We start from the raw sequence: 20,980 nt of genomic DNA on the forward strand, positions 1-20,980 counted from the left end.
CCAGACCCTTCCCTTTTGAGCTGGAAGTACCTGAAACATAAACCGAAAACTGTAAGTACAAAGCTTAGTGAGCTCCCTCAATATACCCCATACCATACATACATATGTTTCAACCGGTACTGAGTCTATTTCACCCCCTTCGGTATCTTTCAACCGGTATTGGGTCTATTTCACCCCCTTCTTTAATAGGTTGTTTATCCAACCGCTCATTGAAACCCTTCTCTAACAGGTATAGCAGACATACACGGTCTGGATTCTCGTTCGATAACTCATTAAGTGAATGTTTAAACACCTTCATAACATCGTCTAATTTGACCGAGACATTCTGTAACATCCTAAAATTTACAGATAAAAAAATAATTTTTAATTCATTCCAAAATGTATAGTAAACATGTCAAAACAACCAAAAGTGCATCATAGCGTAATAATATCAGAGTACAAATCCTAAAAATTACATAATGTGGAAAATATGGGCAGATGCAGTGCGATCAGGCCAGACCCTTCCCTTTCGAGCTGGAAGTACCTAAAACATAAACTGAAAAATGTAAGCACAAATCTTAGTGAGCTTCCCCAAAATACCTCATACCATACATACATATCTTTCAATCAGTATTAGGTCTATTTCACCCCCTTCGGTATCTTTCAACCGGTACTAGGTCTATTTCACCCCTACAGCTAAGCATACAATCATATCAGCAAAAATCACGAAGACAACAAGCATAAACAGGCATAACATGAAAGTGTCACGAAGACATCTACCGTCTTCCGTAGTAGATAACGGAGTATTAAAAGGGTATTTAACACCTTGTTTACGTTGTGTAAACGAAAAAGAGGCAAAATACCTCATAAGAGAGATGCACGAAGGAGTGGCTGAAGCACATGAAGGAGCACAAACAATAGTACACAAAATATTAAGGATTGGGTACTATTGGCCAACCATGTATCAAGACACAGAGGGTGTAATCTACAGTTGTGAAAAATGTCAGAAACATGCACCAATCCCAAAAAAATCGACAACACCAATGGTTAGCATTAGTAGTCCCTGACCTTTTTATCAGTGGGGAATAGACATAGTAGGACCATTCCCAGAGGCACCAGGGAAGGTGAAATTTCTAGTAGTCACAATATACTACTTCATCAAATGGGTCGAAGCAGAACTGTTAGCTACCATAACAGGCCAAAACATGGTCAAATTCTTTTGGAAACAAATCATTTACCGCTTCGGGATACCCCATACACTAGTTTAGGATAATGGAACAGAGTTCGCTAATAATACTTTTCTGAGAATAGTGCAAAAAACTCAGAATTAACCAAAGATTTACTTATGTGGCACACCCATAGGCGAACAGACAAACCGAGGTCACCAACAGAACAATTTGTGCATGGCTTGGCAACAAGACTAGACGAAGCCAAAAGACGATGGGCTGATGAATTAAAAGTGAGTTATGGGCATACCAACAACAATTCAAACAACAACAAAGGAAACACCCTATAGCCTAGTCTACGGATCAGAAGTAGTACTACCATTAGAACTGATCGTCCTAACAAATCGAACAACAAACGTAGACATGGACAATAATGATGACAATTTAAGATCAAACCTAGATGGTTACGACACGAACATTATAAGAAAAAGACAGAGAGATATTACAACCAACGGGTCAATGGTCGTTGTTTCAAGATAGGCGAGAAAGTACTAAGAAATAATGAAGCCAACAGACAAGAGTTGCAGAGAAAATTGAGACCAACATGGTAAGGTCCATACATAATACACGTAGCAAACAGGGATGGATCGTATGTCCTGCAAACAATGGAGGGAAAGACAGTACCAAGAACATGACATGTCAAAAACCTAAGAAAGTTCTACGTTTGAATACGCAAGGAAAAACGCATCGACTGAGGCGAGAACGAAGGGAGTGAAATAGTTATAATTAGAACCTATATGTAGCACGAGGAAGGTAACATAAAACAAAGGAGGTCCAGTTGATCTATGCAAACAATAAACGTAAGCTATCCGCTCGGCCAAAGAATACACTTATTCTTTATAAAACATGTAGCTCGTTCAACCGACTACATCCGTGCATATGTCGAGTATCATTACTCCAACACAGGCTACCCGCTTAGCCAAAGAATACACTTATTCTTTATAAGCATGTAGCTCAGCCAACCAAATACATCCATGCATATGTCGAGTATCATTACTCCGACACAAGCTACCCGCTTAGCCAAAGAATACACTTATTCTTTATAAAACATGTAGCTAGGCCAGCCGACTACATCCATGCATATGTCGAGTATCATTACTCTGACACATGCTACCCGCTTAGCCAAATAATACACTTATTCTTTATAAAACATGTAGGTCGTCCAACCGACTACATCCATGCATATGTCGAGTATCATTACTCCGACACAGACTACCCGTTTAGCCAAAGAATACAATTATTCTTTATAAAACATGTAGCTCGGCCAACCGACTACATCCATGAATGGTTGGCTACATCTATGAATATGTCGGGTATCATTACTCTGGCACAAACTACTCACTTTGCAAAAGAATACACTTATTCTTTATAAAACATGTAGCTCGGCTAGCCGACTACATCTATGCATATGTCAAGTATTATCACTTTGAAACAGGCTACCCGATTAGCCAAAGAATACAATTATTCTTTATAAAACATGTAGCTCGGTCAACCGACTACATCCATGCATATGTCAAGTATCTTTACTCCTAAACATGCTATCCACTTAGCCAAATAATACACTTATTCATTATAAAACATGTAGCTCGGTCAGCCGACTACATCCATGCATATGTCGAGATTACTCCGACACAGGCTACCTGCTTAGCCAAAGAATACACTTATTCTTTATAAAACATGTAGCTTGGCCAGCCGACTACATCCATGTCGAGTATCATTACTCCGACACATGTTACCCGCTTAGGCAAAGAATACACTTATTCTTTATAAAATATGTAGCTCGACCAACTGACTGCATCCATGCATATGTTGAGTATCATTACTCTGACACATGCTACCCACTTAGCCAAAGAATACACTTATTCTTTATAAAACATGTAGTATAAAACATGTAGCTCGGGTAACCGACTACATCCATGCATATGTCGAGTATACTCCGACACAAGCTACCCGCTTAGCCAAAGAAAACACTTATTCTTTATAAAACATGTATCTTGGCCAGACGACTACATCCATGTATACGTCGAGTATCATTACTCTGACACAGACTACCCACTTAGCCAAAGAATACAATTATTCTTTATAAAACATGTAGCTCGGCCAGCCGACTACATCCATGCATATGTCGAGTATCATTACTCTGACACAAGCTACCCGCTTAGCCGAAGAATACACTTATTCTTTATAAAGCATGTAGCTCGGCCAGCCAACTACAACCATGCATATGCGGAGTATCATTACTCTGACACAGGCTACCTGCTTAGCCAAAGAATACAATTATTATTTATAAAACATGTAGCTCGGCCAACCGACTACATCCATGCATATGTCGAGTATCATTACTCCGACATAGGCTACCTGCTTAGCCAAAAAAATACACTTACTCTTTATAAACATGTAGCTTGGCTTGCAGACTACATCCATGAATACGACGAATATCAATACTCCGACATATTCTACCCTTCCGACCCAAAAATACATTTATGAGGTACATAATCCAACTAGTTAACCACAAAGTTTGTACTCATCCAAATCCATCACCAAATTAAAGATTTCCACTAACAACAACCATTAACGATAACAATCACACAACACAATGACACTTCATACAAACAAAACACTATTGTCCAAAAAAAATACCAATTACTGGACAGGAATCGGTTAGGCACATAAGCAATACACAAAGTTTATGCTTGCTAAAAAACCAACAGGAGAGCATAACCGATCCACACCTACAACACCATTAGGATTTAGGGACAAGCTAAGCATGAAGTACATCATTCTCCTAAAGACAAGTTTCATATTTATCTTGAACAAGAGACTTCTGATTTTCTAGCAAGGCAACCTTGGCCACAACGTCACGATGACGAATAGATAGGTCGGCATACATTTCCTCGACTTCACCAACATCTCTTCACTCGCAAGATTCATACCCTTGGCAACCCGTAGATTCACATCGACAACTAAAAACCGATCCCTTAAGGTCAACAACCCATCAAAAAACTTAAGATATTGCCTGAGCACGGTAGAAATGATGTTTTCAGCATGGGCTATAAAACGATATGCCTCGTCCAATTCTTCCTCAAACATAATGCAAGAAGGGAACCTATCTACATAAACCAGGAAAATGACATTAGCAATACAAAAACTACCATAACGAAGCCAAAAACACAGATATACGCGCATATGACACCTGATACCTACAAAGAAAGGAAAGTGTTTACATACCAGCCGATTTAGGAGCGGTATGACCCAAAGACAGAAGGGATGCACATCGAGGGCTCACTTGGGAAACTTCACGTAAAAGTTGCTCAAACTGATAAGGCGTGAGAAGTTGCTTACACTTCCGACTAGGAGAGAAAACATTTGTGGACACACCTTCCAATGAGTTGGAGAAACCATCGTGCAAAGGACCAATCAAAGGACAAGAAGTCTCCATAAGTTGATCAACAGAAAAAGCATCCGGTCCAAACCCCATAAGTCTAATAGGAGATTCAAGAACCACAATCACTGGGTCCACATCTCGGTCCGGAATTACATCATACATCACAATAGATTCAGGAGAAATGTCACCAGCCAGATATGACGTCAACTGAAAGGATCATTTACTTCCATATACAACAATAAATGAGCAAAGAGAAAACGTCCGAAGGCGGCATTTATATTAGGAGATTACATAAGACAAAGGAAAGAAGAAATTATACCAAATCCAGTAAAAAGATACAATAGTTAGACAAACCTACACGACACACAGATAACACTGGAAGTTGACATCGAGCTTTCCAAAAGGGGATTATACGACACAAAGTGAGTACAACTTCCGATAAGAACAAACTTTTTACGCAGAAATGGGAAAACAAGGGTACGAATGAAAGCAAATCATCAAACAAAGATACTAAATCATCTCCAAGCCGGACATAACAGGGAGTGAAAGGAAGACATAAGTTGTGCACATCTACCCAACAAAACCTACTCTTCCAGTTACCATTGGAGCGAGATAAATCGGGAGAGAGAGGGAAATGACGACTACTAAAAGAATACCAATCACCATATCTCTTCAGTTGATAAAAGTAGCGAAACAAAGTAACATCGAGTGGTATTTCGTGAGCAACACCAAAAACTTCAAAAGTAAGCACCTTCGATACTTCGTTAGGGCACAGTTGTATGAGATGAACTTTATAAAAACAAAGAACTTCCAAAAAGAAGGAAGACGGAGGTAACCTTAAACCGCAAACAAGATGCCTAAGATAAAACCCAACCTTACCAAGCGGGGCATCAAGAACAGATGACGACGAAGATTGAATTTGGAAACCAAGTATGGGAGACAAGTGATATACCTGCGTGTATTAATCAAGCATATAACTGTCCACTTCGGACACAACTATCGACATGTCATCACCCATGACAGTCATAATGTGAGAGTCAAAAGGAGGATAAAAGATAAAGAAGCTTCTAAACAAACCAGGCTTATCCGCTAAATAACAAGAGAGACCGGTTAAAACATTTATTACGGGAAATCTAATCAAAGCAAGAGAAATGACTTCCGACGGCGCAATCATTTAATGTGCCCCATGCGACGGACGTTTCGGTACCCAAGGCAGATCTTCAAGTCTGAACAGAAAACATATTTTGGCAATATTCTTTCACTCTTTAGACTAGGGTGTTTAATGGTGTACCAAAGCGGTAGTCCGAGAGAATCCATTACCGACCCGGTACTTACCAATTAGACAATGAAAACACCACAACCTGTCACGAACGAATCTAAATTTGAATAAACCGTACACAAGTCTCGGAACCATATCCCAAAAAACATGCAAAATAGATGGTACGTAACAATAAAATAACAAGAAAGGGACAAGAGACGTGGTTGTCTACAGACCAGATAATAGATGAAGGACCAGACAAAACTATAAACCTTTCTAACAACGAGTGGCCTATAAATACCCCAAAGATATGATATCCATGAAGGAACAAGGTAAGGTAAAAAAATACCGTATATATATATATATATATCATTAAGGCAACACTAAGATTTGCAATCCAACTTAGGCATCAGAGAGCTATATCGGGGTCTAACCCTCAATATGGTTTTCTGACCTAGCACTTGTTCATCTTATGCAGAGCGGATTCCCGGACGCTTATTAGACTGAGATCCATTTCGTGCTTATTTTTATGTATGTTTCCTATGTATGGGTCGTGTCATATATAATGCGTTTTTGATTATTTGGATTTCCGTTTATTAATTAGAAAAAACTCACTTACTTATTTTTATGTACGTATCGGTATAACTTCTAGTTACTTTACGTTATCGTGCTTATTTTTATGTATGTTTCATATGTATGAATTTGTCACATATAATACGTTTTCATTCGACGGTATATACTGGAGCCAATAGTATTGACTGTGTATATTTGTCAACTAACAAATGCAACAATATCGAACTTTTATCAATACAATCATCAAAATTCAACTTATAAAACGGATTTGCGCCGTTACAACGAACGACGGGAAAAAATATCCTAATTTCCTATTATTTACTAACTAAAGGTTCATAAAAATCGATTTTGAAACGGATCATTAACCGGTTCATTTTTTAAGATAGAATCATCAAACTGACTTGCATCACAAAGTTTGCATCCATATAGATATGACGTATGGTCTATCACTTTGCACACTTTGGGCGTGTTCTGCATGAAGCGGTTGAGAGCGTTTGGGAGCTTCTAACTTCTAGCATTTGACAAAATGTTCCGTTTTGAACAAAAAACTTTCTTTGACAATACAAGCTTCTAGCGTTTAGGTTAAACAAAACACTCCAAATCTAAAAGCTACCTCACGTAGTGTTTAGCAAAATGCTACCAGATACCCGCTACCGGCTAGTTTTACCGAACACACCATTTACGAAATATTAATTCCTTTTTACATGTTATCTATCTCACACAAAGTTGGTATACACAATTTTTTTCCGTATATAACATTTATTAACAAAATCTCACAAAATCTAATAATAATACCCAATTGTCAGAAACATGCTTAACAATTGCTCTCACCAAACTTCTCCTACAGCGTTGTCTACCATGACAACATGATTGACCCTCATTATCCATCACACAATATCTTACTCCAAAATATAAACCAAGATACTAACTTTATTTATAAGAATATAAATATAAACCAAGATACTAACTTTATGTATAAGAATATAAGATATACGACTCCTATTTAAAACCATTATTAAATAATCAAAAGTTATGTTGATTGGTTGTAACATCTAAAATTTATTATTTATTGTATTGATAATGAAAATGTTTTACACAAATTAACCATGCTAAAACACGTAAATTTGATTATTTATTGTATCTTGAACTCACATATAACTACTCGAACAATTTGTATTATATTACCTTGTATAAATTATGTGGGTATACACAAAGCATGAAACTGAGAAGGAAATAATTTTGTATGATGGCATAGGGTCAAAGAGTGGAATACATAACATGTTCATTAGGTTCCTCCCATTGGCATCTATAAATACATAACTTTGTTTCTTTATCATCAGTCTCACCTCATATCATCTTTGTTTTCATATCAATTTATCATCTTTGTGTGTGGAAGAAGTCCATGAAGCTCAGGAGGGATAGCATCCGAAACAAATCTTCTACTAAATAGATTGTTTTCGACGCTATCCATCCTAAGCATCATAGATTTTCCATATTGTGCATTCCACTTGATCGGTTCCCAACACACATATATAGATCTTTTTTCTGAATCAGTTAGCATTCAACGTGTCTGATACATAGAGCCTTTGAATGATCTATGAACGAATCAAAAGCTTCTGAACGGTTAAGGAACTTTAGATTCTCTTATGCTTATCTGGTAGATTCACATTGTTATGCTTAGCTGGTAGATTCATATGAAACTAGCGGTTTACATAATTGATGTAAGAGAAAAGAATTTAGTGTAATGAATAAAGTAATTAAGGGGATATGTTGAAAAAACATTCAAACTGAATGATGTTTATTGTTACGAAAAGAATCAACGAATTCAATGTATCTACACACTTTATAACTTAAACAATCAATCAATCATATACGTATATATCTTACAAAAGAATAATGCTTCTTGTCCAATGTCCACCGTCTCTATCCTTCATTCACTTTTTGATGCAACTCCGGCGACCTCCACAGCAGCATCATCAGAAGTCTGACCAACCTCCGGTTTAATTTCCTCAAGCTTTTCGAGAACTTGTTTTGCTTCCGGCCTTTCCTCCGGCGAAGGATCCACACAGTGCATAGCCAATTTCAAAGTACTTAACAACTCATCACCTCCAACATTCGCCGGATCCCCCATAAGTTCCAAATCAAAAACTTCATTCGTCCACTCTTCCTTCACAATCGACGCCACCCACTGAGGCAAATCCAGTCCATCTGTTGCTTCGCTGGGAGATTTTCCGGTCAACATCTCCAACATAATCACACCCAAACTGTACACATCGGTTTTCGTGTTTGATTTCTTCAGCTTTGAAAGCTCCGGCGCTCTGTAACCTAGGGTTCCGGCGGTTGCAATCACGTTTGTGTTGGCTGCGTTTGTCATCAATCTCGATAAACCCACATCTGCAATTGCGGGGTTTGTCTGTTCATCGAGTAACACGTTGCTTGAAGTTAGGTTTCCATGGATTATGTTCTCTTGGCTATGGAGGAACACAAGGCCTTTTGTTATACCCACGATTATGTTCAATCTTGTTGACCAGTTTATCACACTTTCAGGCCCACGAGCTGTAACAATAGATTCAAATATAAACATCGATTAGAAGATATTCATGATTATATCACAATTTGGATTAAAGGTTATGTCAATAAGCAACATACCATGGAGGAAGGAAGCAAGACTGCCACGTGGCATGTAATCAAACACAAGAAGCTTCTCTCCTTTAGGTCCCATATAATATGCTCTAAGGGCCAATACATTTGCATGTCGAATCTTTCCAAGCTCAGAAACTTCACTCTCAAATTCTTTCTGTGCTTTGGTGACTTTTTCTCTTAATCTTTTAACAGCAACCATATTACCATCTTCTAATGTGGCCTTATAAGATGTTCCATATGTACTCTTTCCCATTATTTCAGCAGTTGCACATAACAAATCATCAGCAGTGAACACAAAAGCGCCTGAAAAATGGACCAGTTTGCCCCCGGTTTCACCTGTTTCAACTACTTCACCCCCGGATGGAACTGTTACTGGCATTGAAATGTCGGTTTTGCCCTTCTTGGATTTGGATCTTGCTGCTTTCTTTCGGATTAGGCAACAGAGAAGTGAGCAGCATAAGAGAAGCAAAACAAGCAAAAGGGCTCCTGCTGCTATGAGGATGATATCTTTTGTGCTAAGTTTTCGGCCTTTTTTGTTTTTGTTTGAAGGAAGAACAAGTGGAGAAGATGGAGAAGGTGAAATGGTGGAAGAAGGGCATTGTGTGGAAATGCTGTATCCACATAACTGGAGATTACCCACGAAAGAACTTGAATTGAATTTCTTTGAAAGTGAAGAAGGAACTGCCCCGGAAAGAGAGTTGTAAGAAAGATTCAAAGAGTCAAGTTTCTTTAAATTATCAACGGATTTAGGGATTCCGCCATTGAAACTGTTGTGGGATAAGCTGAGTTTGGTGAGAAAAGAAAGGTTTCCAATGGTATCAGGAATTGGACCATTCAATCTGTTGTTATCCAATATCAGAACCGAAAGATTAGAAGAAGTAAAAGAAGGAAAGCTTCCATTAATGGCGTTGTTTGACAAATCCAAGATTTGAAGCTTAGAGAGATTAGCAAGTTCATTTGGTATAATCCCATCAATGTGATTATGGCCAAGATTAATCTTTTCGAGATCAACCATCTTACTCAATGAAGTTGGAATCTTTCCAGTGAGAAAATTATGATCGAGAGTCAAAGATGTGAGTTGACCAGAGCTCCAGGCTTCAGGAATGGAACCCGAAAGATTGTTGTGTTCGAGAGCTAGGAATGTGAGTGAAGGCAAAAGGGTAAAACTCGATGGTATGGAGCCAGAAAAGGCATTGTAACTGAGGTTAAATCTGTAAATTTTACTGGAATTCGAGAAAATGTGAGGGATGGAACCATTGAGCTTATTGTTGCTCAAATCGAGATTCTGCAACGATGGTGATCGAGCAATAGATTGTGGGATTGAACCTGAAAGCCGATTGTTGAAGAGATAAGCGCCTCGTAGATTTGGTAATAGCCATAGAGATTGCGGAATAGGGCCTGTTAATAAGTTGTCATGGAGGCTGATTCTTCGGAGTGATTGGAGATTTCCCAGTTTTGACGAGATCGTGCCGCCTAATCCCTTCCATGGAAGCTGTATCGCGATGACTTGACCTTGATCACACTTGATGCCTACCCATCCACCTGAACAAACGCCATTTCTGTCTTTCCAGGTCCTCAAGACTCCTCTGAAATCAACGAGATCTTGTTTGATGGATTGGAGAGCTGAATAATCTGAAAGTGTGACGGCTACCACTTCATCGGACGACTTACCTGAAACGAGATGAGAAGAGAGAATAAGAAGAGTAAGCAAAAAGAGTGCACTAATGTTGGCTGAATTCCTGTTGAAACAAACGGATTTTAGCTCGTTTATGTAGTCCAAGTGTTTGCGAAAATGACTCAATGAGCCCTTTCGAGTTTCCATGCAGAGAAACATCGAAAATCAGAAAACAAACACTTGGTAAAATCAAAGCCAAAATCCCTTCTTTGTTTGAAAATGTTTCCTTTTTTCTTCAGACTGATACTAAAATAGATTGATAAAAAAAAACTGGGTATTAATGATTAAAAAGATGAACGCAGTTGTCTTCGATTTGTGATAAATCAAACTATTTTAGATATCAATCTTCCAAGCCCAGATAAGAAACAGAGAGAGAAGGTGAGAGAGAATTGATGAAAAACTGAGCAACGAAAGAGGTGGATATTTAATAGAGAGAGTGTAGGTGAAAGAGGTGATGCGAGTATTATTTTAGGGTTTTAGAGGAGATCGAAGACAAAAGGGGCAGAAGATGCCATTTTCAGAAGAAGTCCTGGGTTTACGTTGAGGGTGAAGGGGGCAACGGCTAGTGAGAAATTATGGTAGCACCGCACATGCACCATATACAGATGCTTTGACCGTCTCCAACGGCTATATTCTTTGTAGCCCTCACTCACGTTATGCCTTTGTTCTTCAACTTGTAGTCTTGTATCCCTATCAATCATTTTCATAAAAAAGTGTAATGTTTTCTCAAAATCTACATCTACATAAATTGACATTTATTTCCACTTCGTATTAGAACCCGCTAAACCGTTTTTTTTTTAATAAAATAAAACAAATCCAAGAAATGTATCAAATTTGTGTCATTTTAACTTAGGTCCCGTTTGATACGCATTTTTTCAGGTTCAAACAGATCTTTCTGGCTGAATGGACCGGAAAGACTGTTTGATTTGCAGAAAAAAATGGTCTTTCCCGGTAAGATATGTCTTTCCCAGAAAGCTCCAAAATCATATCTTTCTTGCTGAATGGGCTGGAAAGACAATTATGCACCAAACCCGGCCTCTTTCTTTCTTTCTTGGATTATTAATTTTTTTTAAATAACTTTTTTAAAATTTATTTTTTATTGAATTATTACTTTTTTTTTCATCATTCAGCACAGTCAATCAGATGTACAATCAAACAGCATGGTTTCTTTCTCAGTCAAAAAACTTTCCTAGACAACACTTTACCAGATAACATTTTTCCAGACAGAAACTATCAAACGGGACCTTATTTGGGTTGCATCAAAAGATGTCGATCATATTAGAGGGACACAAAAAACGGTTTGAAGCCAGTCTTGCAGTTTGTGGTCAGTTTGGCATACGAAAGGTTGGAGTTGGTTTTGGTGAAATCGGTTTAAAAAGCCAGATTAGAAACCAATTTTTAAACCTACCAAAACAAAAACAACTTTCATATAGTATAAATATGTCGTTTCGGTCCATTATTTTTTCAAATTGTTGTTGATACAAAGTTTTGGAGGTTTCTTAAGACCAATTTTCATCTTTTGTATTATTATCCATGATGTTCCATAAACACTTTCTAATTACATTTCAACCATCGTGGAAAAAATCTATTTTGACTTCCGTAGACCAAAATTTAATCCAGTTTTGAAAATGGTCCAAATCGAAAAAAAGTTAGGTTTGTGTATCACCAAATCATATTCATTTGTGAATTCTATCTTCTTGTATATGTTTATGAAAACAATGATGAATAGTTTTACTCGGGTGTTGGAATTTTTTTTTGGAGAAAAATGCCAAAATAGTCCATGTGGTTTTACTATTTTTTGTGTAATATGTTGAAATAACTTCAAAGTTACAAAAAAACTACTTTTGGAAGGGCTTCTTTATGGATTTGGTTTATGTCAAACTTAATAAATAAAAACTATTTAATCATTTATATAATAACTACATGTATGCTCGACTATTGCATATAAATACAAATATTTGGTAAATAATATTTGACATATCATATAACAACATGAAAACATTAGATATAATCTACATATGCACAATTAATTATAAATATATCATCACAATACATATCATCTATAGTTATAAAGTTATCATCATAAAATCAAACAAAATATCATAATAACCTATTTTATATAATTATAATATTATCAACATGTTAATTTAACCAACATCAACAACACATCCAATAGTATCTATGTATTGTATTTATATGTATGGACCATATAATGTTAAAACACAAGAAAACAAGTTTACATGAATTAACAACATCTATAAATACAATAGAAAATACGACATACCAATAATATGACAAATGTTACTAATGAGAAATAAATGTATTGTTGTGGTTTTTTATATTTATCTTCGTGACCATCGTCAGATGTAAAGAGAAATTGGATTTAAAGATTTCATTAGATACACATATGTGGTTAATATGATTTTAGATAAATATTTATCTTACATCATATACGATGAACGCCCCACACATACTAATCACATTTCAACCATTATATTTCATAATTTTCTCTTCTTATCGTCAAATAACAATGTACCTTGACTTTTATATAAATTCACAAAATCAAACCCAAAAAATCTCTTTGAACATAACTAATTGTAATTCTTATATATATATATATATATATATATATATATATATATATATATATATATATATATATATATATATATATTAAAGACCACCAACTCATTGAACATGAACATCCTGATTTTTTGGCAAAAATAGCCCATAAGTTTTCATATTTTTAGTGGTTCAGATTTTTGGCACTAAAGTTTGGTATATTGGCAATTTGGTCCCTTAAATTATTAATAGAGGTGTAAAGATAGGGATGGGATCGATCCTTCCAGTTTCTTCCTTCCACCGTTCCTTATCCATAAGAAATTCAGCCAGTCTTCTTCACCGCCTTCTGTATTTGGGATTTTTTGGTCACCCTCTCCATGATATTTTTTGTTTCAGCGCATGATGATTTGAGAGGACGATGAGTTGAAGAAGAGCACAGTGGTCGGATATGGGTTTCTATTTGGGCCTCAGAAATCGGAACTCGGAAGCGATTTAATCCACCGTTCGCGCACCCTTCCTCACAACAGTCGCTACACCCACCCACCTACGAGAGCTCCTTTTGTCAAATCGTCAAGGGGCCGAGGTTTTTCTATTCGGTTACGTTTCAATGGGAAACAGAGCACACTTCTTTGTCAAATATTGCATCAAACCTTTGTTGCCTGCTCCGTTCGGTCGTCCGCTTCTTCACCAGAACTCCTAAACCCTACCACCATCCCCGACCTGTATTGGTCTTGGCCGGTTGCGGATCGTAGTCGACACTTCAAGTATGTCGTGTTCTAAAAAATTCTCCCTGCTACTTTGTTGTTTTAATCGGTCAATCACTAACCGCCGAGATATTATTTACGCTCAAGTCTCGATTACTTCTTTATCCACCCTTCTAATTTGTCGCCTCCAGGACAGAAACAAGAGAACGAAGCAATCAGCAAGCGGCAGTGGCGGTGGTGGTGTTATTTAGAGTAAGGAACGGAAGGGTTCTGTCCCATACCTCCGATTTGGGTTCCGAAGTGTGGATTTTTAGCGAGATGGATGTCGGCTGCCATCTTCACCGGTTGTCGATGGTTTATCCGGTTTCCACAGACCATCAACTCGCGTTCATATATATTCTTCCTGCGATTCTTCTTCTGATTAGAAGTTGTTAAGTTGCTTCCCTCTCCGCCTCAAGCTTTCGTTCCTAAACCCCTTGCATCACTTCCAACTGAAGAAAACCTTTCTCCAATTTAAGGGTACATTCCTGCTTGCCTTCGATTTTGAAGGTACGTATGCAGATTTTTGATATTTTTTTCGAATTAAACAAGCATCCATGTGAAAACCTAACTTCTACTCTACTAAAGATTCGATTCAAATTCCAGGGGATTGACATTTTCTACCATCAGTGTCTTGGGCGTGTGCGCTACAAATGGTGAGGCCGACGACAACCCTGACCAAGGTTATTCAAGGTCCAATTTTCCAATTTCATTACTATCACTCTTTTTCTTTTTTGGTTATCAAATCTATCCAACATAGGTTCAATCTTGCAAGTTAGCCTTCGTTTTAGGGTTTCTCTTTTTTCAGCAATTTTGTCCTCGTTATGTGATTTTCAAGCTTCATCTATACATATCGTGAGCTTACATGTTTAGATGATTTGATGCATGTGAGCATACATTTAATTGATATAGGCACTCACATGTCAATCAATTTAACACATTTTTTTCTTAAATGGTTTGACTTCATAAATATATCATATAAATGTTTTTCGCTTGTGCTTTTTTGCAAATATATGTGAGACTTCTTCTGTAATGGCCAATCAATTCTCTGTAAAGCTCATGCCTTTTTTTTATCATTTGTTTCTTATATCTCTTTGTTTCCATCTTTTGAACTCAAGAAAGTGGCTTTTAGATGTTATTTGTTTATTCAAAGGTCATCAAGCTAGATTCTTTTGGTTCTAAAGTAAATAACCAACAGAGCACCCATTGATCTTTTCAAAGCCAAGGGGTTCCTCTTGGTGGGATGGGGTAAGTAATTTTTTAGCAAACATGGAGTTTGTGGTTCGTGATGTGATCATATTGAATGCCCATTTGACCAATTTTTACTTTTTTTTTTTTCAATTTTATAAAAATTGGTAGCCCTCTTGCTGTATAGATATGCCGAAATACACGACAGATCCACCAGGTATATCCCACTGACTTCACTGCATCATCTTTTGGTTTTGAAGAAGGGCATCTGGGTTCTCCTTCCATCAAAGTTAGCCAATTTTCTTCATTCTAATTATCTTTCACGTCACTTAAAGGTACTATATATTAACCGATTACCTGTTTCTCCAAGTTAAAAATTGGTATAGTATAATGATTGATAATGAGAATTAGGGTTTCAGAAGCACAAAGATGAAGATGAAGCACCCTATAACTGCAAACTCGGTTCATCCCGGAGCAATTCCCACTAATATCTTCCGCCATCACAGCTTTTTTAGAGGTGACATAACTACACTTGGATCAATTTTTTAATATATAATGAATTTATGTATAAATAGTTATTTTTGTGGGTATTGATGCCGGAGCTAATAACGTGTTTGGAAAATTGGTGCTTAAAATTGTGCATCAGTTGATTGTTTGAGAAAATTGAAAGTTAAAAGAGTTGATTTTATATTTTTATATGACATGATAATTTGTTGTTATTTATATTTTCACAGGGAGCGGCAACTACATTCTACTTGGCATTGCATCTGGGATGAGTAGCAAGTATTTTTGGTGACTGTGCTTCCCGCGCAGCTACACAGCCTGTACTCGAATTGTGTCCCCAGGTTTGATTTTACGCCCTGTATCTGGATTTGGCATTCTGACTACTCGAACCATCTTTCTCCAAATTGTCAACAATTTCAGGTTTGGGATCTCTGACTCTACAGGCTTCAATAAAAGCAATAACACATATGAGTTTGTAAGCTTCAATTAAAGCAATAACATATATGGTCAACAATTTGATTCAACATTTGGGTTTAACAGGGTATGTAACCATTTGGAAATCTGTTTGGATGGACATGATATGTCACGTGTTTGTCCGTGTTATCAATCTGCATTTCTTTCATCAAATGTTAGAATCTTTATCATATATTTCTGAAGCTTAACCCTATTATCATACATCAGCGAAAACTAATATACTTTATGTTTATTTCTGGGCAATACATGAATGTTTAGATAAGAACATATGGTTTAAAGGTGGTTTTAAAGAGCTGACAGGGGTTTACTGTCAAATTAAGTGTTCATAAGACTGTTGTTAAAGAAAAAAGGTTTTTTTCTGAGAAATTACTAGCAGGGTACTTTTCAGAGGTAACTCTTCTTTCTTTTACCATCATTATTAGTTTCATGTATATGTGATCCTTCAATTTGGAAGATTTTATGTACCAATCTACCTTTTTGCAGGACTTTTTGCTAGACTTCTTAATATTTTGTCATTAAATTATGTGTTTTTTATGCACAGTAGGCGTTTGATTAAATGCTTGGACCAATACACATACTTCCAATGCAACCAGTTGGCCAAGAAGGATGGAGAATTGTTGCTGCTTTGATGAATAGACATATTGGTGGAGGTAATGGGCTATAACATACATTTATTTCCCAATACAAACCCCCAAGTTGCTTTGGTGGGTATTTTGTTAATCAATTTACAAAATTTCTTCCATTTTGATGTTCATTTTACTTTCTCTTTCTATTACATTCAATTTATAGCTTGGCCACAAGCATCACCTCTGTCACAGCCACATCAGCCACATCAGAAATAGCAACCTCCATTGCAGCCCCAACAACAAGAAGGATGGGTAGAACAAAATGCTGGTCCTGTTCAGTCTCCTAATCAGGTTAATAGTGACAATGGTGTAAAGGAGGTGGAAACAGAAACAGAAGCAGAAGCTGAAGCTGAGAATGTGGATGAGTCGCCTACATTTTGGACAGCATGTCCTTACTGTTTCTACATGTATAAGTATCAAAGGGTCTATGCAGAGTGCACTATCTAACCAGATGGGGAGGGTTAAACCCAAATGTTGAATCAAATTGTTGACCACCTGATTGATCAAATAAACAAATAGTTGATCAAATAACATTTACAAAGAACAAACAACCGAAAAAATTGTAGCATCCGACCCCCGCAACACGGGGGTTCCCCACCTAGTTTATATTAACTAACATGAAAAAAAAATATAGATTGCATGAATAAAACAAAGCAAGACCCCATTTTATTCTTAAATACACTACAATATGTATTTTCATAGATTAGATAACATTTAACTTCTTGCAAAAAATAAAAGTTCTATCAATTTCTCCCTTTCAACCTATGAACACACAAGTGCCTATAAAAATATAATATTGATGGAAGTTAGCAAATAATGGAACTATTACATGAAATCTTAACACCCTGTTCCCGAGTTCAACTTAACGAGAGAAAATAAAAGAAATTGGTGGAAATGAGAAGAAAGTAAAAGAAATTGGTGTTCCAGAGTTTCATTAAATGAAGGAAAAGGAAGGAAGTGGAAGGAAATGGAATGATCACTTTCCTTCCTAACTTTCATGCCGATTTGGAAGGATTTGGAGAGAAAGAACAAAATGTTTAATTTTCCTTCCACTTCTGTCCAACTCGGGAACGACAAATTTATTTTCCTTTCCTTTCTCTTCTTTTCTCTCCTTACTTTCTTTTCCCTTCTTTTCTTTTCTCTGCTACAACTCGGAAACTAGGCGTAAGGGAAGTTAGCAAATATACGAATGTGTTTTTAGGTCTTTGTTTTTTTTTATCTCATTTTTAAGCCCCAACAACTCGACCATATACACCTCTATATTAACCAAGAATATCATAATCACTAAATACCACAAGTTTAAAAAAAAACTCTTAATTTGTAATGAATAATTAGTTGAATGACTTTAATTTATGATTAATCAATCAATTAAGTCGAATAAGTTTTAAACAATCAATACTAGGGTAGTTTAAAACACCATTTTGAAACCTATATTTTGAATTTCAAAAGTTTTAGAGATCAAATTACATAAATAAAGGTCCTAAATTATCAAAAAAAAAAGTTTTCGTTTTAATTTAAACTTTGGTCGTATCAATAAAATATCAAACCAAAGTTTAAGTTTAACCATACAAACTGTGGTCTTCAAATTGTCCTTGCTAAGCCAAGTCTATAAATCTTCAATATGAGCACATGTCAAAATAAGTTAGATGATGAAATTGGTTGTTAGAATATCCGAGGTTGACTCATTTAGAGTAATGATGATGATACTCGATTCAAACCCTCAAAATCAATTGACATCAATAAAGCAACACTAAAGGATCAATATTCTCGATCCAAGGGTTCTAAGACCCAAAAGCCAAAGTCAAAACCAACAGTGATAGTCAATGACTTTGTCAAAGTCAAAATCAAGAGGTTTATTAACCTATAAATTCAAATTCAAAGTTTTATTAACCCATAAGTCAAACCAATGATTTATGGTCCATATATTCAAAAATTAATTTCCCATTCAAATTACGCTAAAATGATTAGACAAATATTATCATAAAAAATCCAACAAATGAGATAGTTCAACCAATAATATCAAATATGCAATATGCATATATCCAAATTTACAAAATCCATTTTAGGAGTCCAAGCTCACAAATGTGGTTCGAATTCATGGTAGTATAGTTTACAAGTTACATTATTGACCCTTAATAAGCATATTGTGAACCACCACATAAGGGGTATATAGCCTCACATGTACATAATGAGGGTTATCTAGATATCTACTCATTCCAAAATGTCCAAAACTTGTATGGATATTATGTATGACACCCATAGTTTCTCATCCTAAAATGTATGCACATGAAGGATACAATTTTTTTCCAGTAAACCAAAGTTACTCAAATGAGTAATATACTTTACAAATATGTTTTATAAAATGATTATATAATGCATATAATATTCACTTAGCATATAAGACAAGTTATATAAACCAAACTAATAAAAACAATAAAATTAGATATAAGGACATGTACTCCCGATAAATTCATCTTAGTTTTTTTTTTTCTTTAGCTAGTCCACCTTGCTTTTATATATATATATATATATATATATATATATATATATATATATATATATATATATATATATATATATATATATATATATATATATATAATCAAGATCAAATAAGAAGGAAAATTTTGGTAGAAAGGTAAGAAGTTTTTTTAGCGAACAAACAAAGTGAATCAATAGATGATTCATTTGTAAGATGATTCACAAGAAATTTTTTTTAAAAAAACATCTTCATGATTCATTTTTAAGTAAATTAAGAAAAAATTCATTTTTATGACAATTTTAGTGAACAACAAAAAAATCATTGTATAAATAAATCATCGAGATGTTTTTTTGAGATTTTTTTTTGTGAATCATGTTATTTTTTATTCATCTAGTGATTCATTTATTTTATTCGTCAAAAAAATATGTACAAAAAAAACGTCTTAACTCCCTACAAAAAAAAAATTTCTCACCGGATCTATATCTTATATATATATATATATATATATATATATATATATATATATATATATATATATATATATAATAACATCCCGAAGATGAGGTATTTTCAATTTTAACCCTATGTATGAAGGAATATTGCATTTTGACCCTTGTGCATGAGAAAAATTGCAAAAATGGACCATAATGGCATTTTGGTGATTTTGGCCAAAAACTTAGTACGTTAGGCGTACGTTGGGCGTACTTGGGCGGAACTTAGTACGTTGGGCGTAGATCGCATACACATGGTGTACGTGAAGGATCCTCAAACCCTAATTTTTAGGGTTTGGTCCACATATAAACATCATTAACTCTTCATTTCTCATTCACTCTTTAGCCTCCACTTGTCATTTCGTCCCTCTAGAGCCCTGATCCTCCTTGAGAGTGTTCCTGAGCTTTTGTGGGTACTTTTGGTGATTTAGAAGGAAGGAGAAGAAGAGAGGACCACCTTGGAAGAGTGAGACACCTTAGATCCAGAATCTCATCACCATTTGGCATCATTTTAAGGTAAAAAGCTCTGAACTTGATGATGATTTGTTTAAGATCTTGTTAGCCATGCAATTGTGAACATTTTGGTCCCATTAGCTTGGCATTATGAGTATGGGATACTCTAAGTCATTTGATCCGTCCTTTTAGACATTTCAGAGTGTTGTGATGCATAAAAATATGTTCTTGAGTGTTGTATGTAACCCATGCATGTGTTAGATGGTCTTATTGGGTTAAGAACTTAGGGTTTTAGACATTTAGCACTTTATCGCCATGCAAAGTCATAAATTTGGAAACTTTATGACTTAGGATATCATGTTGGGCTTGGATATGAGTTTTAGACGTAAGGGCTTAATGAAATAAGCTCTTAATGGAGTTTTGGGACTGGGCTGCGTACGTTGGGCGTACCTGGTGGTACGCTGCGTGTACGCGGTCAACGCCCCGTTTTTGGTCAACATCAGAGTACGCTAGGCATACTCTCTTGGTACGTAGGGCATACTACGCTGGGAAGAAATATTGACTTTTTAACCTTGACCGTTGACTTTGACTTTGACCAAGGTTGACCAAGGTCGACTTAAGGGTATTTTGGGCTATAGTGAAGCCTTAGTCTCTATCTGTTGAATATGTGACCTGTAGAGCCAATATTTGGAGCAATGTGTTGTTCAGCTATTCGTCA

At 36.0% G+C, this 20,980-nt stretch overlaps 2 protein-coding genes across 28 annotated transcripts; one reads left to right on the forward strand and one right to left on the reverse strand.

The window, feature by feature from the left end:
• Positions 1 to 8,189: 8,189 nt before the first annotated feature.
• Positions 8,190 to 11,334, reverse strand: LOC145117822 (putative leucine-rich repeat receptor-like protein kinase IMK3). The gene is made up of 2 exons (XM_079054151.1): positions 9,071 to 11,334; positions 8,190 to 8,977 (listed from the first exon to the last, which is right to left on the reverse strand). The coding sequence occupies exons 1-2, from the start codon at positions 10,896 to 10,898 to the stop codon at positions 8,352 to 8,354; spliced, it is 2,454 nt and encodes an 817-aa protein (XP_078910277.1). The 5' UTR covers positions 10,899 to 11,334; the 3' UTR covers positions 8,190 to 8,351.
• A 2,227-nt stretch (positions 11,335 to 13,561) lies between these two features.
• LOC145117823 (short-chain dehydrogenase TIC 32, chloroplastic-like) lies at positions 13,562 to 17,513 on the forward strand. 27 transcript variants are annotated; one of them, XM_079054168.1, is made up of 10 exons: positions 13,562 to 14,065; positions 14,197 to 14,554; positions 14,651 to 15,292; positions 15,420 to 15,567; positions 15,644 to 15,749; positions 15,967 to 16,077; positions 16,277 to 16,364; positions 16,469 to 16,600; positions 16,752 to 16,860; positions 17,000 to 17,513. In XM_079054168.1, exons 3-6 carry the CDS (start codon positions 15,288 to 15,290, stop codon positions 16,026 to 16,028), a joined length of 321 nt encoding a protein of 106 aa, XP_078910294.1. In that variant the 5' UTR covers positions 13,562 to 14,065; positions 14,197 to 14,554; positions 14,651 to 15,287; the 3' UTR covers positions 16,029 to 16,077; positions 16,277 to 16,364; positions 16,469 to 16,600; positions 16,752 to 16,860; positions 17,000 to 17,513. The 27 variants fall into 27 exon arrangements, 18 of the variants coding, with proteins under 18 accessions (XP_078910294.1, XP_078910293.1, XP_078910296.1 ...); XM_079054162.1 differs by having other exon boundaries at positions 13,563 to 14,065; positions 15,967 to 16,211; XM_079054165.1 differs by having other exon boundaries at positions 13,563 to 14,065; positions 15,967 to 16,156.
• The last annotated feature ends 3,467 nt before the right edge of the window (positions 17,514 to 20,980 follow it).

Source organism: Lactuca virosa, chromosome 5 (assembly GCF_052849685.1).
Source record: "Lactuca virosa cultivar CGN04683 chromosome 5, Lactuca_virosa_CGN04683_v6, whole genome shotgun sequence".
NCBI lineage: Eukaryota > Viridiplantae > Streptophyta > Magnoliopsida > Asterales > Asteraceae > Lactuca > Lactuca virosa.

Bases quoted from the DNA above. Each gene is read 5' to 3' on its own strand.
- LOC145117822 (XM_079054151.1), bottom strand. From the start codon at position 10,898: ATGTTTCTCTGCATGGAAACTCGAAAGGGCTCATTGAGTCATTTTCGC. The intron at 8,978-9,070 runs GTATGTTGCTTA...CTATTGTTACAG, and splicing joins TCTTGCTTCCTTCCTCCATG to CTCGTGGGCCTGAAAGTGTG.
- LOC145117823 (XM_079054167.1), top strand. The intron at 15,568-15,643 runs GTACTATATATT...AATGAGAATTAG, and splicing joins ATCTTTCACGTCACTTAAAG to GGTTTCAGAAGCACAAAGAT. The intron at 15,750-15,966 runs GTGACATAACTA...ATATTTTCACAG, and splicing joins CCATCACAGCTTTTTTAGAG to GGAGCGGCAACTACATTCTA.